The sequence below is a fragment of the Rhinoraja longicauda genome, chromosome 41 (assembly GCF_053455715.1).
Source record: "Rhinoraja longicauda isolate Sanriku21f chromosome 41, sRhiLon1.1, whole genome shotgun sequence".
Classification (NCBI taxonomy): Eukaryota; Metazoa; Chordata; class Chondrichthyes; order Rajiformes; family Arhynchobatidae; genus Rhinoraja; species Rhinoraja longicauda.
In genome coordinates this window covers 2,712,932-2,735,993 of record NC_135993.1, presented here as the reverse complement: position 1 = coordinate 2,735,993, position 23,062 = coordinate 2,712,932, and the positions used below count along the sequence as shown (strand labels likewise).

General features: G+C 46.6%; 2 protein-coding genes across 3 annotated transcripts in view; one reads left to right on the top strand and one right to left on the bottom strand.

Moving 5' to 3' along the window:
• The window catches only part of LOC144611850 (BTB/POZ domain-containing protein 7-like), a 61,532-nt gene extending 59,255 nt beyond the window's left edge, over positions 1 to 2,277 (bottom strand). For both annotated transcript variants that reach the window (XM_078431152.1, XM_078431153.1), the window contains exon 1: positions 2,053 to 2,277. The gene's annotated coding sequence lies outside the window, so the exon portion shown is untranslated. The remainder of the gene's footprint in view (positions 1 to 2,052) is intronic.
• The window catches only part of LOC144611851 (proteasome subunit alpha type-6-like), a 43,709-nt gene continuing 22,599 nt past the window's right edge, over positions 1,953 to 23,062 (top strand). Inside the window, exons 1-2 of the mRNA XM_078431155.1 lie at positions 1,953 to 2,144; positions 12,499 to 12,592. Of these exons, the coding sequence (XP_078287281.1) occupies positions 1,968 to 2,144; positions 12,499 to 12,592 (271 nt within the window). The 5' untranslated portion in view covers positions 1,953 to 1,967. The remainder of the gene's footprint in view (positions 2,145 to 12,498; positions 12,593 to 23,062) is intronic.

Here is a 23,062-nt window from a genome sequence, read left to right as displayed (position 1 = left end):
ATATTCATCTTCATCTTTTTTTCATTGAAGTGACTATATTTTATATTGATTGTTGTTTGCTGTGCCTTTTTAATTTTAACTTAATTTAATGCACTTTATTCCTCGGGATTGTGGGAAACGGTATTTCGATTTTCTGTCTGTGTAAACTAACTGGAAATTGACAATAAAGTTGACTTTGACTTTGATTTTGTGTCTACCTTTGATTTAAACCAGCAGCTGCAGTTTAATTTCTTATTTATCAATGTGTGTACTTGTGTACATATACACACTGAACTTTTTTTTCTCTCTCATTTATCACATTGTTTACAGTGTACTATATTTACATATTCTGTTGTGCTGCATAGAAAATAGGTGCAGGAGGAGACCATTTGGCCCTTCGAGTCAACACCGCCATTCATTGTGATCATGGCTGACCATCCACAATCAGTAACCTGTGCCTGCCTTCTCCCCACATCCCTTGATTCCACTAGCCCCTAGAGCTCTATCTAACTCTATTTTAAATTAATCCAGTTAATTGGCCTCCACTGCCTTCTGTGGCAAAGAATTCCACAAATTCACAACTCTCTGGGTGAAAAAGTTTTTTCTCACCTCCGTTTTAATTTTTTTTCTTCTCATTCTTTTATTCTTTTTTCTTAGACGGTGGCCCCTGGTTCTGGACTCCCACAACATTGGGAACATTTTACCTGCATCTAGCTTGTCTAGTCCTTTTATGATTCTACACGTCTCTATAAGATCCCCTCTCATCCTTCTAAACTCCTGTTTGGACAGGAGTGCAGTTAATGGAACTGTTCCATTGACTTTCATCCTCGCAGCAAGTAAGAATTTCATTGTTCTAGTCTGGGACACATGACAATAAAACACTCTTGTGTCCAAACTGTGTAAGAAAATAACTGCAGATGACAATAGACAATAGGTGCAGGAGTAGGCTATTCGGCCCTTCGAGCCAGCACCGCCATTCAATGTGATCATGGCTGATCATTCTCAATCAGTACCCCGTTCCTGCCTTCTCCCCATACCCCCTGACTCCGCTATCCTTAAGAGCTCTATCTAACTCTCTCTTGAATGTATTCAGAGAATTCCACAGATTCACAACTCTCTGACTGAAAAAGTTTTTCCTCATCTCCGTTCTAAATGGCCTACCCCTTATTCTTAAACTGTGGCCCCTGGTTCTGGACTCCCCCAACATTGGGAACATGTTTCCTGCCTCTAACGTGTCCAACCCCTTAATAATCTTATACGTTTCGACAAGATCCCCTCTCATCCTTCTAAATTCCAGTGTATACAAGCCTAGTCGCTCCAGTCTTTCAACATATGACAGTCCTGCCATTCCGGGAATTAACACCTATTCCGGGAATTGGGTGCCCTCAATAGCAAGAATATCCTTTCTCAGATTTGGAGAGCAAAACTGCACAAGATGTTGGTATAAATCGAAGGTATATTGCTTCCTTTGTCCCGCCCCCCTGACATCAGTCTGAAGAAGGGTCTCGGACCGAAACCTCACCCATTCCTTCTCTCCTGAGATGCTGCCTGACCCGCTGAGTTACTCCAGCATTTTGTGAATAAATACCTTCGATTTGTACCAGCATCTGCAGTTATTTTCTTACACTTCTTACCTCCAGTCACTTGGATGCTGCCTTACTCATTCACAGACACACACACAAACAAACATACACACAGAGTTTCCCTCAGGCAAACTCATTTTCCACACCCAGTAACTCAGCAGGTCAGGCAGCATCTCAGGAGGGTGACGTTTCGGGTCGAGACCCTTCTTCAGACTTGTGCCCAAACTGGTCACCTTCAGACTTGTGTTTACACACAAACACACACACATACCAGGGCTCATCGGGGCTGTCGATCACGCCGAGAGCCCGCCCCTCCTCCCTGCCTGCAGCTCGCCGATTGGCCCGGACACCGGTCAGTCATCCGCAATCCCGCCTCTTCCGGTGTGTGTGTGTGAGGGAGGCGGGATGAGGACGGCGGCCGCCCGCTCGCCGCCACTCCACAACTTTCCGCCGGGCAAACCCTCTCTCCCCCTCGTCCAAATATACTCGCCTGCAACCCAGCCGCGGCCGCACGGAGACGACACTAATAAAGGCAGGCAGCGTCTCGTCCTCCACGAAGCCGGCGAACGTCAGCGCCGCCGGGTGAGGCTGACACGATTAAATCCGAAAATATATATATATATATATATATCTTTTCTCCACACAGCAGCCGTTAGGCCCCGACGTTTTTACCTCAGGTTTTATCTCTCCGCGAAAAAAAACAAACAAAACAAAAACAATTCCGGCGGATTAGTTCCTCACACACGCGAAGGGGGGGGGGGGGGGGGGGAGGTGGGGAGCAAGAGAGAGAGAGGAAAAAAAAGAAAAACTCCGCCCTCCCCAGCGAGAGCTTTCTCCCCCCTTTTTTAAAAAAAATCTTTTCTTTTTAATCGTCTTCGCTCCCCTCTCTCTCTCTCTGTCTCGGTCTGTCCCGCGCGCGCGCGTTCTCGATCCGTCCACGGCGGCCGCGCGACCACACCGGAAGTCCCGCCCTGCTCTCACTGGCCGTTGATGGACGTTTCCCGCGGCCAACCAGGCGGCCCGGGGGCGGTCTCTGTCTCACTCCTCCCTCTCACCCCCCCCCTTCCTCTCCCCCATCCCTCTCTTCCCCCTCCCCTCTCTTCTCCCCTCCCTCTCTTCCCCCCCTCCATCTCATCCCCCCTCCCTCACTCCACCCCTATCCCTCTCCCCACCCCCTTCCTCTCATCCCTTTCCCCCTCATCCCTTTCCTCCTCATCCCTTTCTCCCTCATCCCTCTCTCCCTCCCTCTCTACACCCCCATCCCTCTCTCCACCCCCTATCCCTCTCTCCCCACCCCCATCCCTCTCCCCCATCCTTTCCCCCATCCCTTTCCCCCCCATCCCTTCCCCCCCCCCATCCCTTCCCCCACCCATCCCTTCCCCCCCATCCCTTCCCCCCCCCATCCCTTTCCCCCCCTCATCCCTCTCTCTCTACACCCTCACCCCTCTCTCCACCCCCTCTCTACACCCCCATCCCTCTCTCCACCCCATCCCTCTCCCCCCAATCCTCTCTCCACCCCTCTCTCGCTCTCACCCCCCCTTCCTCTCCCCTCTCTTCTCCCCTCCCTCTCTTCTCCCCTCCCTCTCTTCTCCCCTCCCTCTCTTCCCCCCTCCATCTCATCCCCCATCCCTCACTCCCCATCCCTCCCTCCCCATCCCTCCCTCCCCATCCCTCACTCCCCATCCCTCACTCCCCATCCCTCACTCCTCATCCCTCACTCCCCATCCCTCACTCCCCATCCCTCACTCCCCATCCCTCACTCCCCATCCCTCACTCCCCATCCCTCACTCCCCATCCCTCACTCCTCCCCATCCCTCACTCCTCCCCATCCCTCACTCCACCCCATCCGTCTCCCCACCCCCTTCCTCTCCCCCCTCATCCCTTCCCCGCCCCCCACCTCTTCCCCCTCCCTCTCTTCCCCCCTCCCTCTCACTCCCCCTCTCTCTCTTCCCCTCTCTCTCTCTTCCCCTCTCTCTCTCCCTCCCTCGCTCCCTCCCCCTCCTCTCCCCCCCCCCTCTCACCCCCCCCCCCTCTCCCCAGGCAGGTGGGATTAGTGTAGCTGGGACATGTTGGCCGGTGCGGGCAAGTTGGGCTGAAGGGCCGGTTTCTGCGTTGTATCATTCTATGACTATGAGATGGAGACACCGAGATAAGGAAGAGTATGGTGTGAAATCGTAGGGAATGACGATCAAGGAAAATGTAGAATACATCATTCAAGATGATGGGTGACGTTTCAGGTCAAAGAAGGGTCACCCATTCCTTCGATCCAAAGATGCTGCCTGTTCCGCTGAGTTACTCCGGCATCTGCAGTTCCTTCCTACACAGAATAGAGCATTGTTAGCTAGGAGAAGGTGACAACGATGCATACAGAGATAAAATATAATCAGGGGCACCGTCAGACTGGTTGGAGAGCTGCAAAAGGGGAGTGATAAAGAGAGAGGGAAAGCAAGGGTCACAAAGTTAGAAAAGTCCATTTTCATACAACTGGGGTGTAAGCTGCTCAAGAACACCAAAGCCAACTGGGGATGTCAAGAAGCGAGGCGTCAAGAGTGTTTTATTCTCATATGTCCCAAATAGAACAATGAAATTTCTTCTCATCTCCTTTCTAAAGGTACATCATTTTATTCTGAGGCTGTGTCGTTTGCCCCATGACCCTCATACTGGAGACATCCCGTAGTGTGAATGGAGGGCAAAGATGGATTGCTTTTCCATGACACAATGCCGAATAATCAATCTAATATTTGGCTGAAGCCATTGTTGAAGAAATGTGAATAGGTTTGAATAAAGACCCTTCAGTCTTCTCGCATCAATACTCCTTAAAGCCTGTTCTACCACATCAACATCTGCAAATGCTTCAGTAGCATGTTTAATGTAGCAGAAACATACCATGCTACCTCACAGGAACTATGCCAAAAGTCTGAAGAAGGATGCCGATCTGAGACTGCGCCTTTCCCTCCACAGATGCTGACTGACCCGCTGAGTTCCTCCAGCACTTTGTGTTTTGCTTAAGATTCCAGCATCTGCCGTTCCTTTTTGTCACCAGAATTGAAGTACTGCAGAGATATTGGAGAGTACATTTATAGGTGGAGGGAAGACCAAGGTGGGATTTGGAAGCAAGGAAAAAAATGGAGATTTTGTTAAAACTGGGAACATATTAGGTCTATAAGCGGAGATGCAATGGATTAAAGGGATATGATGCAAGTTGCGACGCAAGCAAAGGAACTTTGGATGACCTCATGTTTACAGAGAATAGGCTGGCCAGGAAGAGGTTAGAATAGTCAAAACAGGTGATAAAAAGGAGTAATGGAGGGTGGATGAACTAGTCTGGGCTGTGACTGGATTCCTCAAAGAACTCTCTTAAATTTTCCTTTGGACCCTGTGTCCTGAAGAAGGGTCTCGACCTGAGACGTTGACTCTGTTTCCCTCCACATATGCTGCCTGACCCACAGAGTTCCTCCAGCACTTGGTTTTGTGCTCCATAATTCCAGCATCTGCAATCTCTTGTGTCTCCACACTTTTATACCCCTGTCTATAATTTGTCCCATTCTTCATTCTGATTGGGCCCATTTCTGGTTGTCCCTTCCCCTTTGCCATATAATGTTTGCTTTAGATTTTTACTAAGCATATTTGCCCATTATTTGTCTTGTTAAAACCAATGGACATTTCATTTCTAAATGCCTATGGAGAAATCTATTAGTATTCTTGCCTCCACCTACACTGCCACCTGGTGGCAGTGACAATGTGACACATCCACACTTTGAAGATGGACACAAAGTGCTAGAGTAACTCAGCGGGCCAGGCAGCATCTGTGGAGAAAAAGTAGAGGTAACGTTTCTGGTTGGGACCCATACTTTGAATGTAAGAAATCAAACCAGGGGTAGCCGATTCGGCCTTTCATGCCTTCTTTGCTATTCAATAACATTGCGCCTGATCTTACCTGAGCACCATTTTATTGCACTAACACAATTTTATTTTATTTGTTTAAGATCTAAAAATCTATTGACCTCTGTCTTGAAAAACAGAAAGAATTTAGAAAAGATTTCCAAAGACTTATTTTCCTTTGGGTGAAGAAATTTCTTCTTGTCTCATTCCTTAATGCCAAACCCCTTAACCTTGCCCATTTACTATACCCATCTATATTCCCACCCTTCCCCCTACACTCTGTATCCTTGTCACAGTGCATCTTGCCAACTAGCACGGCAGCAGCAAACATGTCTATATTACACTTGTAGCAACTGCAGATGCTGGTTTACGCAGAAGGAAGCAAAGTGCTGGAATAACTCAGCGGGTCAGGCAGCATCTCTGGAGAACATGATCAGGTGACATTTCAGGTTGGGACCCTTCATCAGTCTGAAGAAGGGTCCCTACCCAAAACATCACCTATCTGTGTTCCCCAGAGATGCCCGTTCTCCTGTGACCGCATGGGTTTCCTCCGGGTGCACCTGTTTCCTCCCACATCCTAAAGAAATGTGGGTTAGTAGGTGAATTAACTTCTGTAACTTGCCCCTGGTGTGTATGGAGTGGATGTGAAAGTGTGAACTAATGAAAATGGGTGATTGATGGTTGTTTGGAACTCTATGGGCCAAAGAGCCTGTTTCCAGGCTGTATCACTAAAAAACTGAAACATTAATTGTTTACTGCTGCTTCAAGTAATAATTTCAATGCTCCATTTTCAATATATATGACAATTAAACACTCTTGACTCCTGACTCATATTTGACTGGTCCACTGGTGTGCTGGTACTGACAGGGGGGAGCTACACCATCAAATGCTGCCCACCAGATGGCACCATTGATGCTAAATGCCAGTTCTTAATCCAAAGGAGGGGAAGTCCGAATACTCAACAGTTTCCAAGATTACTGCTCACAGTTCACCAGAACTAAATAATTTTGTTACATTAGCTAACAAAGAAGACCAAAGACAAAATTATAAAAGCCGTGTACCATATCCTACTTCCCGAAGATAGACACAAAATGTTGGAGTAACTCAGCGGGACAGGCTGCATCTCTGGATTGAAGGAATGGGTGACATTTCGGGTCGTGACCGTCCTACACATATCCTATTTCCCTTTTGATAGTATGAAGGCTGGAGCTTCAAGATCAAGTATCAAGACTTATGCGTAACAGGAGAATTTAGCACTTCTTCTTGGGTGCTTCTTCTCAGAGGTGATGCTAAACTGAGGCACCTCTGAAATTGATTAAAGATACGGCAGCCACAATAATCTTCCATGGAGACACAAGGAACTGCAGATGCTGTAATCCTGAGCAAAACACAAAGTAACGGAATAACTCAGTGGGTCAGGCAGCATCTGTGGAGGGAATCGACAGGCAACATTTCGGATTGAGTCTGAGGAAGGGTCCTGATCTAAAAAATCGTCTGGTCATTCCCACTACAGATGCCTGACCCACGGGGTTACTCCACTACTTTGTGTTAAGTAGAAACAAGAAACTGCAGGTATTGGTTTACTCAAAAGGACATAAAGTGTTGGAATAACTCAGCGGGTCAGGCAGCATCTCTGGAGAACATGGATAAGTAACGTTTTGGGTCAGGACCCTTCATCAGACAGTGTTATGTCTTCTATGGACTCTTGGTCAACAGTTATTTCTCAACAAACATTTCCAAAATGAACTGTAACAATTATTGCACTGAGCTTTTGTGCAGTGCGCAAAATGACTGACATATTTTACACATTATGATAGGGACTTCATTTCAAAAAGTACAAAATGGCTGAGGTTCTCACGAGTTTTTGTGTGGCACAACTTTAGTCATCCTGAAAGAGTCAGCATTTCAATGTAGCGCCCCATCGTGATACCGCTGTGATTTTCGGTAACAGGCGAAAAGACAGGAGACCATGTGAGTGTGTGTCACCATGTGCGATCTGGGTAATCGTATACCATCTCATGAAACACATGAATGGCTGGCTGCTTTCAGCTGGAGTGTGAGTCACCCGCGATAGGTGAAAGCTTCGTGACTTCCATGAATCTCTGTGTTCTCCACCACGAGTAGAACAGAATCTTACAACACGTTGTGCCTGTTCCACTTCATTAGTTAATAAGATATAGGAGCAGAATTTGGCCATTCGGCCCATCAAGGCTACTCCACCATTCAATCGTGGCTGATCTATCTTTCCCTCTCAGCCCCATTCTCCTGCCTTCTTCCTATAACCCCTGACAACAGTTCTTGGTTATTGCTATCCAGTTAGTCCCACTTCTCTCTTCAAAACCCTTTTCTATGCTTCAGTTATTTATCCATTTCGTTTTTGAGAGTTGTTATTTGATTTTCTTTCATCAAACTTTCAGGTAGCGGGTTCCATCTAACTAACCTAGTTGGTAAACTTAAATTCTCTTCTCTCGTCCTTTTGAAATTCTGCTAAATCTGTGTCGTCTAGTTACCACCTCCTACCCAGTGGACACAGTTTCTCCTTCTTTACCCCCTCAAACTCCCTCATGATTTTGCTTCACTCCATTAATTGTTCCATCAATTGGGTCAGAGAGTTAGTTGTACAGCACAGCTTCAACCCACGATGCTCATTTTGCCCATCAACAATGATCCCATTTGCCTATCTTAGTCCATCTCCTTCAATGTCTTGCCTATTCAAGTGCCTGTCTAAATGTCTGTTAAATGTTCTCATTGTATCTAAATCCACCACCTCCTCTATCAAAATGTTCCAGATATCAACCACTCCCTACGTGATCAATTTTCCCCGCAAATCCTTTTTAAACTCCATCTTCTCACCTTAAACCTATGCCCTCTTGTTTTTGATACATTTACCAGATAATAAAGATTCTATCTACCCTATTCATGCCTAATATTTTTATATTTTCCTCTATACCTCTCAACCTCTTATACTCCAGGAGAAACAAGCCCAGCCTATCCAATCATTGCCCATAAATAAAGTCTTCGAATCCAGATAATATCCTGGTGAACCTCCTCTGCACTCCGTATTGTGTAACCCACATCCTTCCTCCAGTGTGACAACCAGAACCGCACACAATTTTCCAAGCGCTGTCTAACCAATGTTTTTTAAAGTTGCCACGTAATGTCCCAACTTTTATATTTTATGCCCCAATCTACAAAGACAAACTTGCCGTATGCCTTGAAGATAAACACAAAAAGCTGGAGTAACTCAGCGGGACAGGCAGCATCTCTGGAGAGAAGGAGTTTTTGACAATTGTATTTATGTATAGTATTATCTGATCCGATTTCATAGCTGACAAAACAAAGCTTTTCACTGTACCTCAATACACGTGACAATATTAAACCTAGACCTAAACCAACAGGTCTCGACCTGAAACATCACCTATTCCTTTTCTCCAGAGATGCTGACTGACCTGCTTACAAACGTTCCAGTAGACTTTCACTATACCATCCCAGATTAGCAATTGTACAGAAATAGTCTACTGAGCCTGCAAGCAAGAGGTGCCATGATTTGGCGCCAGTTTCCAAGTCCAGGCCAAACTCCGGTTGTTATGCCACATCTAAGCTAGTCCATTTGCCCACGATTGGCCCATTTCCCTCTGTACATTTCCTATCCATGTACTTGTCCAAGAGTTAGCATCTCATGTCAAAAAACCCCTCATCGGAATTGAAATATTAACTCTGTTTCCTTTTTCCAAGATGCTACCTGGCCTTCAATCCAGTGCTTTGTATTTTGGTTTCAGCTGTCCCCCCCTGTATTGTTTTAGGAGAATCAGGCCAGACTTTTGTACTCAAGTCTCTGGAGTGGAATGTGCTATCCCGGCTGAGTCCTGGGAAGATGAAAACATTAAGCCACAGATGAAAACATTGACATTGCTGGTACATAAGCCAGAATCCCAACCACACCATCTGTTTTTCCATCATTTCTTGTGCCATGTGTATTTAAGCTTCCAAACATATTCTTATGTCAAGCACTTCTACAGTTTTGATTTTATTGTTTGAAAGATACAGCATGGAAACAGGCCCTTCGGCCCACCAAGTCCATTGATCACCCGTATACTACCCGTCCACAATACATCACAGATGGACAGCATCCCTGAAGGACATGGATAGGTGACATTTCAGATCGAGACCAGTCACTTTAATTCTCCTTCCCATTGCTACACAGACCTTTCTGTCCTAGGTCTCCTCCATTGTCAGAGTGAGGCTAAACGCAAATTGGAGGAACAGCATCTCATATTTCGCTTGGGCAGTGGTATGAATATTGATTTCTCTCACTGCAGGTAGCCCCGGCATTTCCTCTCTCTCTATCCCTCCCCCGCCCAAGTCACACTAGCTTCTCGTTATCACCCTACAAACAGCTAACAATGGCCTGTTTCCTTTATCATCGTTACTTTCTTGCATATCTTTCATTCATTGGTCTTTATCTCTCCACATCACCATCTATATCTCTCGATTCCCTTATCCCTAACCAGTCTGAAGAAGGGTCTCGACCCAAAACGTCACCCTTTCCTTCTCTCCAGAGATGCTGCCTGTTCCGCTGAGTTACTCCAGCTTTTTGAACCTATCTTGTATGTATCTATCAAAAATAAATAGTGGTTTCTGTTTTTGCAAGTGATGATGGAAGTGAAAGTGTAGGTGTGTCAGCAGAGGATCCAGAACAATCGACTGATTTTTCTGTAGAAAAGGAAACTATTCTTTAGAAAAAAATAACTTTCATGGTAGATAAGTCACTCCGATTTCCAGCAGTCTTCAAGGTTGAGAGAAATCTGAGAAATGCTGGGACTTTGGCCACAATCTGCCAGTAACATTTAACTACTCATACCGTGCCGTTGCTGAAATCCCAAAGACTATGGGGTGAAACTGATTTCTCAGGTCAGCAATGACTGATGTTAGCGAATTGGTCTCAGACGTTGCCACAGCTGTGGAGTACACAGCAGTTGTCTGTAGAACCAAAGGTTGGTAAAAACCATCCCAGTTACTTTTGGTTGTGGGAGAGGCAGAGCTATCTGGACAAATTGGCAGGTCTGCCCTTGGATCCAGATATCCACATATCTGGTCTGAAGAATAGTCCAAATATTTTGATTATTACGCTGTTACTTCAGCACTTTGCGTCTATCCTCAATCATCTTGTGTAGGAAAATAACTGCAGTTGCTGGTACAAATCGAAGTATCTCCTCAATCACCTTGTATAAGAAAATAACCGGATGCTGGTACAAAATGAAGGTATTTATTCACAAAATGCTGGAGTAACTCAGCAGGTCAGGCAGCATCTCAGGAGAGAAGGAATGGGTGACATTTCGGGTCGAGACCCTTCTTCAGGCTGAAACGTCACCCATACCTTCTCTCCTGAGATGCTGCCTGACCTGCTGAGTTACTCCAGCATTTTGTGAATAAATATCCTTAATCACCTTGATGTCTTCCCCTTTCTCCCTCACTTTTGATCAGGTATGGTTAGGGGGGATTCCAAGAGATGGCAGGGCCTGGGTCTGATGTTGATTCAGTGACTAGACTACTCCACTCACATGGGACCTTTGGTTCCTGGCCTTTGATTATTAGGCAAGGCTTCAAAATGACAAGGCTTCCTCTTCAGGCATACGTAACTCAGATGTGTGATTTGTGAATTGGCAAAATATGAATCAACAACTCAAAGAAATGGTGTAGTGGCTCTGGCAACTATGACTCATGGTTCTCAGGCAAGGTTTTGTGATGAATACTCTATGATGTCTTGATGCCTATGGTGTAATGTAAACGAAAATCTGTGTGCGTTCTTTCAATACTTGCATGACTCTTGGTAAAGTACATTAGACCTTTGTCCTGTCAAGTCACAGCGAGTAAAGGTGCTTTCGAATTTAGTTTAGTTTAGAAATACAGCGGGTAAACAGGCCCTTCAGCCCACAGAGCCGCATCAACCAGCGATCCCCGCGCATTAACACTATCCTACACACAGTAGGGACAATTTTTTTACATTCTTACCAAGCCAATTAACCTACAAACCTGTACGTCTTTGGAAATGTAGGAGTAAACCCACATGGTCACAGGGAGAATCTACAAACAGCATACAGACAGCACCTGTAGTCAGGATTGAACCCGGGTCTCTGGCGCTGTAAGTGCTGTAAGGCAGCAACTCTACCGCTGCACCACCATTAGAAGAGATAAAATCTCCTAAATGTACAGATAAGACAGTTAACTGTATGCTCAACCACATCTTTCCAATCGTTCCATTCAGTCAAGCAATTGTTTCCATCATACAATAAACAAGAATTTCATGTGATTTTGAGTTTTCTCCCTGGTTTTGTTCACCGAAATGGCTAGGAATCTAGATTACTTTAGAGATGCAGCGTGTTAATAGGCCCTTCAGCCCACCGAGGCCAAGCTGACCAACAATGATCCGTAAACTGGTTCTATGTCATCCCAGTTTCACATTTATACCATCAATGTCCCTCATTCACCTTATCCATGTCCCTTGTTACCTTCACTTCCTGGTGCCTCCGGACCAACCCATGGGAATAGGGAACCACAACTGCTAGAGGAGACTGCTAGAGGTACTGCAATAATCCCCTTCTATCTGGTTTTATTTTTGCTTCTAAAACAAAATACAAGGATCGTCTTTCAACTACACGTCACCTTCTCCACTCTCCAACTTCCATTGAAGGAAGGTCAGAACCTGCCAACAGTGGAATTCATTGCCACAGAGGCCAAGTCAATGGATATTTTTAAGGTAGAGATTGGTCAATTCTTGATTAGTACGGGTGTCAGGGGTTATGGGAAGAAGGCAGGAGAATGGGGTTGAGAGGGAAAGATAGATCAGCCATGATTGAAGGCCGGCGTAGACTTAATGGGCCGAATGGCCTAATTCTGCTCCTTCAACTTATGAACAAACTTTGTTTAAATATACACCCTTCTGTTCTATGAATGGATAGAATCCCCTGCAAAAGGTCCCTCTCATTGAAACCCAATGCCCTGGATAACCTCTGTGGTTTAATGATACCTTCTAACCTTGCCTTTTTCATTGAAGGTTTGCCGTGGTTTAAGGGGGAAGCCAAGTTGGTCTGGAAGATATGTGTCACATCCAGTGGTTACTACAGCAACTGGCCTGGCTGTTACCCCAGGTAAGCCAAGAAGTAGTGGGTTTTTTTTTCTTTTGGAGTATTCCATTGACTCATCCGTCCATTTTAAAATGAGGTTTCACATTTTTTTTTTTCCAAAACCTCACTGGCCCCAGCTATAAGTATAATGGAAAATAGAACCTTTAAATGTTACTGGGGTTTTTAAGAATTTCCAACAGTACATTCACAATGGATTGTTTTAAACTTCTGCTCAGAATTTTTTTGTCCCTCCTTTCTTCGTTTACCACCCACACTTTCAATGACAGGAAGTCGCAAAAACGTTGTGGGTTTGAGTGTTTAGGAGGCAGCAGCAGCAATCTGGCGGGTTTCCTGTTGATTGTTTGGGTTACAACCTGGGAGACGAGCATGTAACCTCAACCCTTAACTCAGTCACAAATCAAAGCAATACCTGGGTCCCAGGCACCAGCTCACAACCTCAGCCCTGTCTTCAGTGCCAGGTACATATATGATATCATCCACTAGAAATTGCAGAGAATTGTGGACACAGCCCAGACCATCACACAAACCAAAGGTATTTATTCACAAAATGCTGGAGTAACTCAGCAGGTCAGGCAGCATCTCGGGAGAGAAGGAATGGGAATTCCTCTGTTCCTCTCTTCCCCTCCTCCTTCCCAGATCTCCCTCTATCTTCCTGTCTCCACCTTTGTCCCGCCCCCCTGACATCAGTTTGAAGAAGGGTCTCGAACCGAAACGTCGCCCATTCCTTCTCTCCTGAGATGCTGCCTGACCTGCTGAGTTACTCCAGCATGTTGTGAATAAATACCATCGATTTGTACCAGCATCTGCAGTTATTTTCTTATATCACACAAACCAACCTCCTTTCCATTGACCCCATTTACACCTCACGCTGCCTCGGACAGGCCAGCAGCATGATCAAGGATGAGTCGCACCTGAACACTCCGTCTTCTCCCCTCTCCCATCGGGCAAGAAGTATAGAAGTTTGAAAGCGCACACCTCCAGATTCAGGGAGTTTCTTCCTAGCAGTTATCAGGCAACTGAACCATCCTACCAACAACTAGAGAGCGGGCCTGAGCTACTATCTACCTCATTGGAGACCCTCGGACAATCTTTGATCTGGACTTAATCTTGCACTAAATGTTATTCGGCTGGGGTTTAAAGACGAAACATGGAAACAGGCTATTCATTTCAGCATGTCCATCCGTTCACACTAGTTCTATGTTATCCCACTTTCTCTAAACACTAGGTGTAATTTACAGCAATAATCCTGCAACCTGCATTTTGGGGATGCAGGAAGAAACCAGAGCAGCCGGTGGAAACCCACACGGTCACAGAGAGAACGTGTAACCTCCAAACGTACAGCTTTCGAGGTCAGGATCGAACCAGGGCCTCTGGGATTGTGAGGTAGCGGCTCTACCTGCTGGGCCACTGTGCCGTGGATACAGGAGGGTGTAACAAAGGAGAAAAATGAGAGGTTTTGACAAGATTTGAGTGAGAAAGGTTTTTGAGAGTGCTGGGCTTTGTTCTGCCCCTACCTCCCTTCCAGCTTTCTTTCCACTACCACTGAAGAGTAGCACAATGGCCTTGCAATAGAGTTGCTGCCTTATAGCGCCAGAGACCCGGGTTCGATCCTGACTACGGGTGTTGTCTGTACAGAGTTTGTACGTTCTCTCCGTGACCACATGGGTTTTCTCCAGTTGCTCCAGTTTCCTCCCACGTTCCAAAGATGTACGGGTTTGTCGGTTAATTAGCTTCAGTAAAATTGTAAGATTGATAGTGTTAGTGTACCGGGATCTCTGGTCGGCGTGGATTCGGTGGGCCGAAGGGCCTTCTCCGTGCTGTATCTCTAAAACTCAAACTAAAAAAGTCTGAAGAAGGGTCCCGACCAGAAACATCGCCTATCCATATTCTCCAGAGATTCTGCTTGACCCACTGAGATATTCCAGCACTTTGTGCTTCATTTTTAAACCAGCATCTGCAGTAACATCACAGGAGCCTGTTCACTGCAAACACAGCAACAGTTCAGGAATGTGATTTACTCCCCCCCCCCCCCACTCCCCTACCCACACCGACCCACACCTCCCACAACTACTCAAAGCCAAACAGGATCGGGAATGAATGCTAGTCTTGTCAAGGAGATTAATTTTTTTTAAATCATGGCGTGGGCAAGATTAGATCAGTCAACTTCAGTGGAGGATCAGGTCTAACTGAACTGGGAACATTTTTACTGTGAATTAAACTCCACTTCAAAAGAACCAAAATATTTCTATGAAGTGAGGAAAGGATTTGATCGGTAAGTAGAAACGGTTTCCAGAAGCAGGAGGGTCTCTAACTAAAGGACTGATTTAGCAGAATCAATGGAGACATAAAAAACTGCAGATGCTCAAATCTTGAGTAGAAAACAAAGTGCTGGAGGAACTCAGCGGGTCACGCAGCATCTGGGCAGGGAATAGACATCAGTCTGAAGAAGGGTCCTGACCAAATTTCATGACAAAATCCATCTGTTCATTCATTCTACAAATATATTTAGTTTAGTTTAGAGATACAGCGTGGAAACAGGCCCTTCGGCCCACCGAGTCCGCGCCGACCAGCGATCCCCGCATACAAAACACTATCCTACACACTCTAGGGACAATTTTACATTTATGCCAAGCCAATTAACCTACAAACCTGTACGTCTTTGGAGTGTGGGATGAGACTGGAGCATCCCGGGAAAACCCACGTGGTCACAGGGAGAACGTATAAACTCTGTACAGACAGCAGTGTAGTCAGAATGGAACCCGGGTCTCTGGCGCTGTAAGGCAGCAACTCTACTGCTGCGCCACTGATCCGCTCAAGACCCTGACTGATTCTGACCGATTCCCTGAAGATCCTGACTGACCCACTCAGTTCGTCTACCCCTTTAGGACACAAAGTGCTGGATTAACTCAGTGGGTCAAGCAGCAACCTCGGAGAAAAGGAATAGGTGACGTTTCAGGCCATGACCCTTCTTCAGACTGCAAGTGTGGCCTCACCAACGTCTTGAGATGATGGTTTAGAATCTCACAGATGGCAGCCCTACTGGAAGGAAACTCGAACTCTAGCTTGGACTTGATAGCAATAACTGGATTTAGTTTCATCATCAAGAACATCACAGGCAGTGTTATCCAATAAATATTGACAATGGACCTGCCAAGGAGATTATTTTTTTTTAAACTGCAGATGCTGAAAATCTAAAATATAAAGAGAAAATGTTGGAAATACTCAGGTCAGGCAGCATCCGTGCAGATGGAAGCAGGGTTAATGATTCAGGTTGAAGATCCTTTGACAGATCTCAGCAGGGGAGAAAAGCTTGGTCAAATAGGAAGGATTTACGTTAAATTCCTAAAGGAGATGTAGAGGCAAAGGGAGTGAATTTCAGATTTAGAACATAGATTAGCACAGAGTCTGAAGAAGGGTTTCGACCCGAAACATCACCCATTCCCTCTTTCCAGAGATGCTGCCTGTCCCGCTAAGTTACTCCAGCATCTTGTGTCTATTGACAGGAACACGTCCTTGGGCCCACAATGTCCTTGTTGAACACGATGCCAAGACCGACCCTTATCTGCCTGCACATAATCCATATCCCTCCACTTCCCTGCATGGTTAGTTACTAAAGAAAAACAAAGTGTTTGTAATACTCGATTTCAACTGAAGGCACTCATAGGATCTAAAAGGCACCTGGAGGTTTTGCACCTGAAAGATAACACCTTCAGCAATCCCTCAGCACAACAGTAAACGTGTCGGCAAAAATGGGCGGCAGGGTGGCGTGGTGGTGGAGTTGCTGCCTTACAGCGCTTACAATGCCAGAGACCCGGGTTCAATCCCGACAACGGGTGCTGTCTGCATGGAGTTTGTACCCGTGACCTCGTGGGCTTTCTCTGAAATCTTTAGTTTCCTCCCACACTCCAAAGATGTACAGGTTTTTAGGTTAATTGGCTTGGTAAAATTATAAATTGTTCCTAGTGTGTGTAGGATAGTGGGCCGAAGGGCCTGTTTCCGACATGTTTGTCGCTGGACCATCTGACTTGGAGGCAGGGATTGTGACTGGGGTTGCCAACTGTCCCGTATTAGCCAGGACATCCTGTATTTTGGGCTAAATTAGTTTGTCCGCCCTTGTCCCGTATTAGTATGGTTGCCAACTTCCTCACTCCCAAACAAGGGACAAAGGGTGACATCACCGCCCCGCGCCCCATGTGACCTCACCCAGCCAGCGGCCACGTGCTCCCGCTCCACCAATGGCGGCCGCCCGGGCTGGGCGGCCGCCATTGGTGGAGCGGGAGCACGTGGCCGCTGGCTGGGTGAGGTCGCGTGGGGCGTGGGGCGGTGATGTCACCCTTTGTCCCGTATTTGGGAGTGAGGAAGTTGGCAACCCTAATTGTGACCACAGACCCAAGCTAACCGTCCCAACCTCCCACTCTCCAGCATGGTACTGCCCCGTGACTACTGACAGTATCATTTAGAATGACTTGTCAACGAGGGCCTAAATGGCAAGAGCTCTTTCCACAGGGGAGGGGAATCCTAGCCGACGATGGTATCAAAGTGGGACTGAGCGGGTTGTCATTGCCAGAATGAGTCACTTTATCACCCTAAATATCCTCGGCGCAAAAGAATCCCCCCTCCCACACAAAGTAACCTGCTCTCCCCAATCCTCTAGAAAGTCTTTTCGATAAGAAATGTATTTGCAACAGACAGTGATCAGTGTGGTTTTGAGGGGTTTCCATGTTTCAGTTAAGACATTAAACTTAGAAAGTAGAGTCATACAGCACGGAACAGACACTACGGCCCACCAAGTCCATGCCGACTATCAACCACCTATTTACATCAGTTCCATTTTTTATTAAGGGAATGTTATACCCTTATCATGTATCTACACACAGTAAACGGCTTGTTTGTAATTATGTATTGTCTTCCCGTTGACTTCTTCTAGTATGCACGCTGACTGTCTCCTAGCACGCAACAAAAGCTTTTCACTGTACCTTGGTACACGAGGCAATAAACTAAACTGAAACTTCTCCCTACATTAATGACTTGGATGAAGGGATTAAAAGTACCATTAGCAAATTTGCAGATGATACAAAGCTGGGTGGTAGTGTGAACTGTGAGGAAGATGCTATGAGGTTGCAGGGTGACTTAGACAGGTTGTGTGAGTGGGCGGATGCAGATGCAGTTTAATGTGGATCAGTGTGAGGTTATCCACTTTGGTGGTAAGAATAGGAAGGCAGAGTATTATCTGAACGGTGTCAAGTTAGGAACAGGGGACGTACAACGAGATCTGGGTGTCCTAGTGCATCAGTCACTGAAAGGAAGCATGCAGGTACAGCAGGCAGTGAAAGCCAATGGAATGTTGGCCTTCATAACAAGAGGAGTTGAGTATAGGAGCAAAGAGGTCCTTCTGCAGTTGTACAGGGCCCTAGTGAGACCGCACCTGGAATACTGTGTGCAGTTTTGGTCTCCAAATTTGAGGAAGGATATTCTTGCTATTGAGGGCGTGCAGCGTAGGTTTACTAGGTTAATTCCCGGAATGGCGGGACTATCATATGTTGAAAGACTGGAGCGACTAGGCTTGTATACACTGGAATTTAGAAGGATGAGAGGAGATCTTATCGAAACTTATAAGATTATTAAGGGGTTGGACACGTTAGAGGCAGGAAACATGTTCCCAATGTTGGGGGAGTCCAGAACAAGGAGCCACAGTTTAAGAATAAGGGGTAGGCCATTTAGAACTGAGATGAGGAAGAACATTTTCAGTCAGAGAGTTGTGAATCTGTGGAATTCTCTGCCTCAGAAGGCAGTGGAGGCCAAGTCTCTGAATGCATTCAAGAGAGAGCTGGATAGAGTTCTTAAGGATAGCGGAGTCAGGGGGTATGGGGAGAAGGCAGGAAGGGGGTACTGATTGAGAATGATCAGCCATGATCACATTGAATGGCAGTGCTGGCTCAAAGGGCCGAATGGCCTCCTCCTGCACCTATTGTCTATTGTCTATTCCCATCAATTTTACCTGCACACTCGGGGTGATTACAGTGGTCAATTAACACGACAAACCCGCACGTCTTTGGAGTGTGGAAGGAAACTAGAGGCTCCAGTGGAAACCTACAGGATCACCCGGAGAACATGCAAACTCCATATCAGCAGTGCCAGAGGTTGGGATCAAAACCAGGTCCCTGGTGCCGTGAGGCAGTGGCTCTATTAATTGCCACCCACTTCTCAGCTGGAAACAGAAGTCTGATTACCCAACCAACATTCCTTCCTCAACCAAAACTATCAACAACACCAAATCCAGCCAGTATCTTTCTATAGCAGCATGGGATAGATCAATGCAGAGAATTATTATGGTGCAGAGGAGGCTATCCAGCCCATTGAGGCACTGCTGGCTTCTAGTTGACCAATCCTAATCATCTTATATTTCTCCACAGCCCTGCCAACTATTATCTCTGCCAAAGATAGACACAAAATGAGTTACTCCAGCACTTTGTGTCTATCTTTGGTGTAAACCAGCATCTGCTGTTCCTTCCTACACATATTCTCTCTACCAATACATGTCCACTTCCCTTATGGACCCCCACCCTTTCCCCCACACTCACAGTCAGAGTTCCAGATCATAACCAAGAATACCTCATTTGTTTTATGTCTTTTGCCCAATTTTCCAATACGTGTGTGTCTTCAGTCCTTGATCCCAGCAAAAAAAGTCTCTCAGTTTAGAATATCTAAACCAATCATGATCTTATACACAAAAAAGAGACACAAAGTGCTGGAGTAACTCAGCAGGCCAGGAAGCATCTTTGGAGAACATCGATAAGTGACGTTTCACAGAGTGCTGGAGTAACTCAGCGGGTCAGGCAGCATCTGTGGAGAACATGGATAGGTGACGTTTCACAGAGTGCTGGAGTAAGGGTCAGGCAGCATCTCTGGAGAACATGGATAGGTGACGTTTCGGGTCTTATACACTTCTATCAATCCTCAACCTTCTTTGCTCCATGAAGAACAACCCCAGGTTCTGCAGCCTAACCTTGAATGAAGGGTCTTGACCTCAAACGTTAACTCTCCATCTTCTCCAGAGATGCTGCCTGACCTGCTGAGTTACCACAGCTTTTTGTGTCCTTTTGTGTATTAACCAACATATGTAGTTCTTTGTTTCCACATTCTAACATTGAAACTTGAAACTGAACACACTTGTCCCTAGAACCATAATAAATCCCTTCCTTTAGAGCATTCAAATTCTTTCTAAAGTTACAGAGTTATCTCAGTATCTCTGCTGTGGTCGAAATAGTGGGGGTTTTTGGACCCAACGCCCTGCTTTTGTACCTATTGCCTCTATTTGTGAACCTCAGGATTTCAAAAATGCCCTTTTCACGATTTATGCATTGTCGAGGAAGAAAGACAGATTTTAAGTATTCAGATGATGAAAATGATTCATTAAACCTATCAGATTCCTCAACAGTAACATGAATTTACATGGCATCTTTAACATAGCAAAACATTGCTCGGACAGGACAGATTATCAAACAGTGTTAACAGCATTTAGTCACAAAAAGTTTTCAAGAGAGAGTTAGATTTAGCTCTTAGGGCTAACGGAATCAAGGGATATGGGAAAAAGCAGGAACGGGGTACTGATTTTGGATGATCAGCCACGATCATATTGAATGGCGGTGCTGGCTCGAAGGGCCGTATGGCCTACTCCTGCACCTATTTTCTATGTTTCTAAAAGGCGGGAGTAACTCAGTAGATCAGTCAGCATCTCTGGAAAAAAGGAATAGGTGACGTTTCAGGTCAGAGCCCTTCTTCAGATTATGTCTGAAGAAGGGTCTCGACCCAAAACGTCACCTATTCCTTTTCTCCAGAGATGCTGACTGACCCGCTGAGTTACTCCAGCTTTTTGTGTCTATCTTCGGTTTAAACCAGCATCTACAGTTCCTTCCTGCACAAGCTTTAACAGCAGATCAGCGGGTGGGAATGTAGATCTTGGTCCACAAGGTGAGTATGAAAAGCATCTAAAAGGTGCACTAATATGGTTACCCAGTATTAAGATTACTAATTTATTGTATGTTTTGATCATTACGTATAATCAGTGTGTTATTGCGTTTACGGGCCTGTTGACGTAATTGTGGGGTTTGACTTGTGCTACTGCTCTGGGCTGGAGACCACGCCTGAGGCTGGGTTTCACTCCTCATGAATCTGCGTCACAGAGAAACACTAAACCAAGCCGCCAGCAGCACTGTGTCGGGTGTGTTTCTGCTGCCTGGCAACAAGCGTTGAAACTACAGGCACTGGTCGCTCCGTCCCTAACAGTGGTGCTGGGAGAGCTCACAGCGCCAGAGACCCGGGTTCCATCCCGACCTCGGGTGCTGTCTGTGTGTGGAGTTTGCACCTTCTCCCTGTGAGCGTGTGGGTTTCTTCGAGTGTCATAGTCAAAAGGTCATACAGCGTGGAAACAGGCCCTTCGGCCTAACTTGCCGAATACCAACCAACTTGTCCCATCTACACTAGTCCCACCTGCCTACATCCCTCTAAACCTGCCCTATTCATGTATCTGTCCAAATGTTTCTCAAACGTTACGATACTGCCAGCCTCAACTACCTCTTCCGGCAGCTCGTTGCATACACCCACCTCCCTATGTGTGAAAAGGTTACCCCTCAGATTCCTATTAAATCTTTTCCCCCTCACCTTAATCCTATGTCCTCGGCTGCTCTGGTTTCCTCCCACATCCCAAATACGCACATGTTTCTAGGTTAAGAGGTATGTTCTCTGATCTTCAACTCTCTCCCTCTCTCCCTCTCTCCCTCTCTCCCTCTCTCCCTCTCTCCCTCTCTCCCTCTCTCCCTCTCTCCCTCTCTCCCTCTCTCCCTCTCTCCCTCTCTCCCTCTCTCCCTCTCTCCCTCTCTCCCTCTCTCCCTCTCTCCCTCTCTCCCTCTCTCCCTCTCTCCCTCTCTCCCTCTCTCCCTCTCTCCCTCTCTCCCTCTCTCCCTCTCTCCCTCTCTCCCTCTCTCCCTCTCTCCCTCTCTCCTCTCTCCTCTCTCTCTCTCTCTCTCTCTCTCTCTCTCTCTCTCTCTCTCTCTCTCTCTCTCTCTCTCTCTCTCTCTCTCTCTCTCTCTCTCTCTCTCTCTCTCTCTCTCTCTCTCTCTCTCTCTCTCTCTCTCTCTCTCTCTCTCTCTCTCTCTCTCTCTCTCTCTCTCTCTCTCTCCTTCCCTCCCTCTCTCTCTCTCCTTCCCTCCCTCTCTCTCCTTCCCTCCCTCCCTCCCTCTCTCTATCTCCGTCACTCAGTGTGGAAGAATGTCCTCAGTAACACGAGAGATCACACCTTTCTCCTGCCCAACCCTTGTGGGGATCCAGTCCCATTGTAATTGTGCGGTCACACACTAGGGTTTGCCTTGTGCTACAGCTCAGAGGTGGAGACCACGGTTAATAAAACTACCCGCCTGAGGCTGGGTTTCACTCTTCATGAATCTGCGTCACGGAGAAACACTAAACCAAGTTGCCAGCAGCACCGTGTCAGGTGTGTTTCTGCTGCCTGGCAACAAGCGCTGAAACACTGTCGCTCTGTCCCTAACAGTGTTTAGTTCAGTTTAGGTTAGAGATACATCGTGGAAAAAGGCCCCTCGGCCCACTGAGTCCGCACCGACCAGCGATCCATTAATACTATCGTACCCACTAAGGAATATTTACATTTATACCAAGCCAATTAATTAGCCTACAAACCTGTACGTCTTTGGAGTGTGGGAGGAAGCCAAAGATCTCAGAGAAAACCCACGCAGGTCACGGGGAGAACGTACAAAGTCCACAGAGACAGCACCTGTATCAGGATGGAACCCGGGTCTCTGGGCGCTGTAAGTGCTGTAAGGCAGCAACTCTACCGCTGAGCCACTGTGGTGCAGCTGGGAGAGTTCACAGTCCCAGAGACCCGGGTTCGATCCTGACCCCGGGTGCTGTCTGTATCGAGTTTGCCTATGACCGCGTGGGTTTCCTCCGGGTGCTCTGGTTTCCTCCCACATCCTAAAGACGTGCGGGTTTGTAGGTTAATCGGCCCTCTGTAAATTGGTCCTAGTGTGTAGGGAATGGATGAGAAATCGGAATAACATAGAGCTAAGTGTGAAGGCGCGATCAATGGTCAGTGTGGAGTTGGTGAACCTAAGGGCCTGTTTCCCTGCTGTATCCCTGAACATTATACTAAAGCCCGTGCTTGCCCACTAGCTGAATGCATCCTATCTGTGTACACAAGCCCAGATGGGCCCGGCTCACTGGGTTCAGGCAAGGTGAGAGGACCCGAATGTGGAAACAAAGAACGGTAGATGCTGGTTTATACCAAAGATAGACACGAAGTGCTGGAGTAACTCAGTGGGTCAGGCACCATCTCTGGAGAGCATGGATATCGTGCCGGCAGTCAGAAATAAAAAGGTCCAGTGAGGGTAGAAGGTAGGGTCACCAATTGTCCCGTATTGTCCCGCTGCCCGTCTACTCACCCACTCCCCGATACGTGAC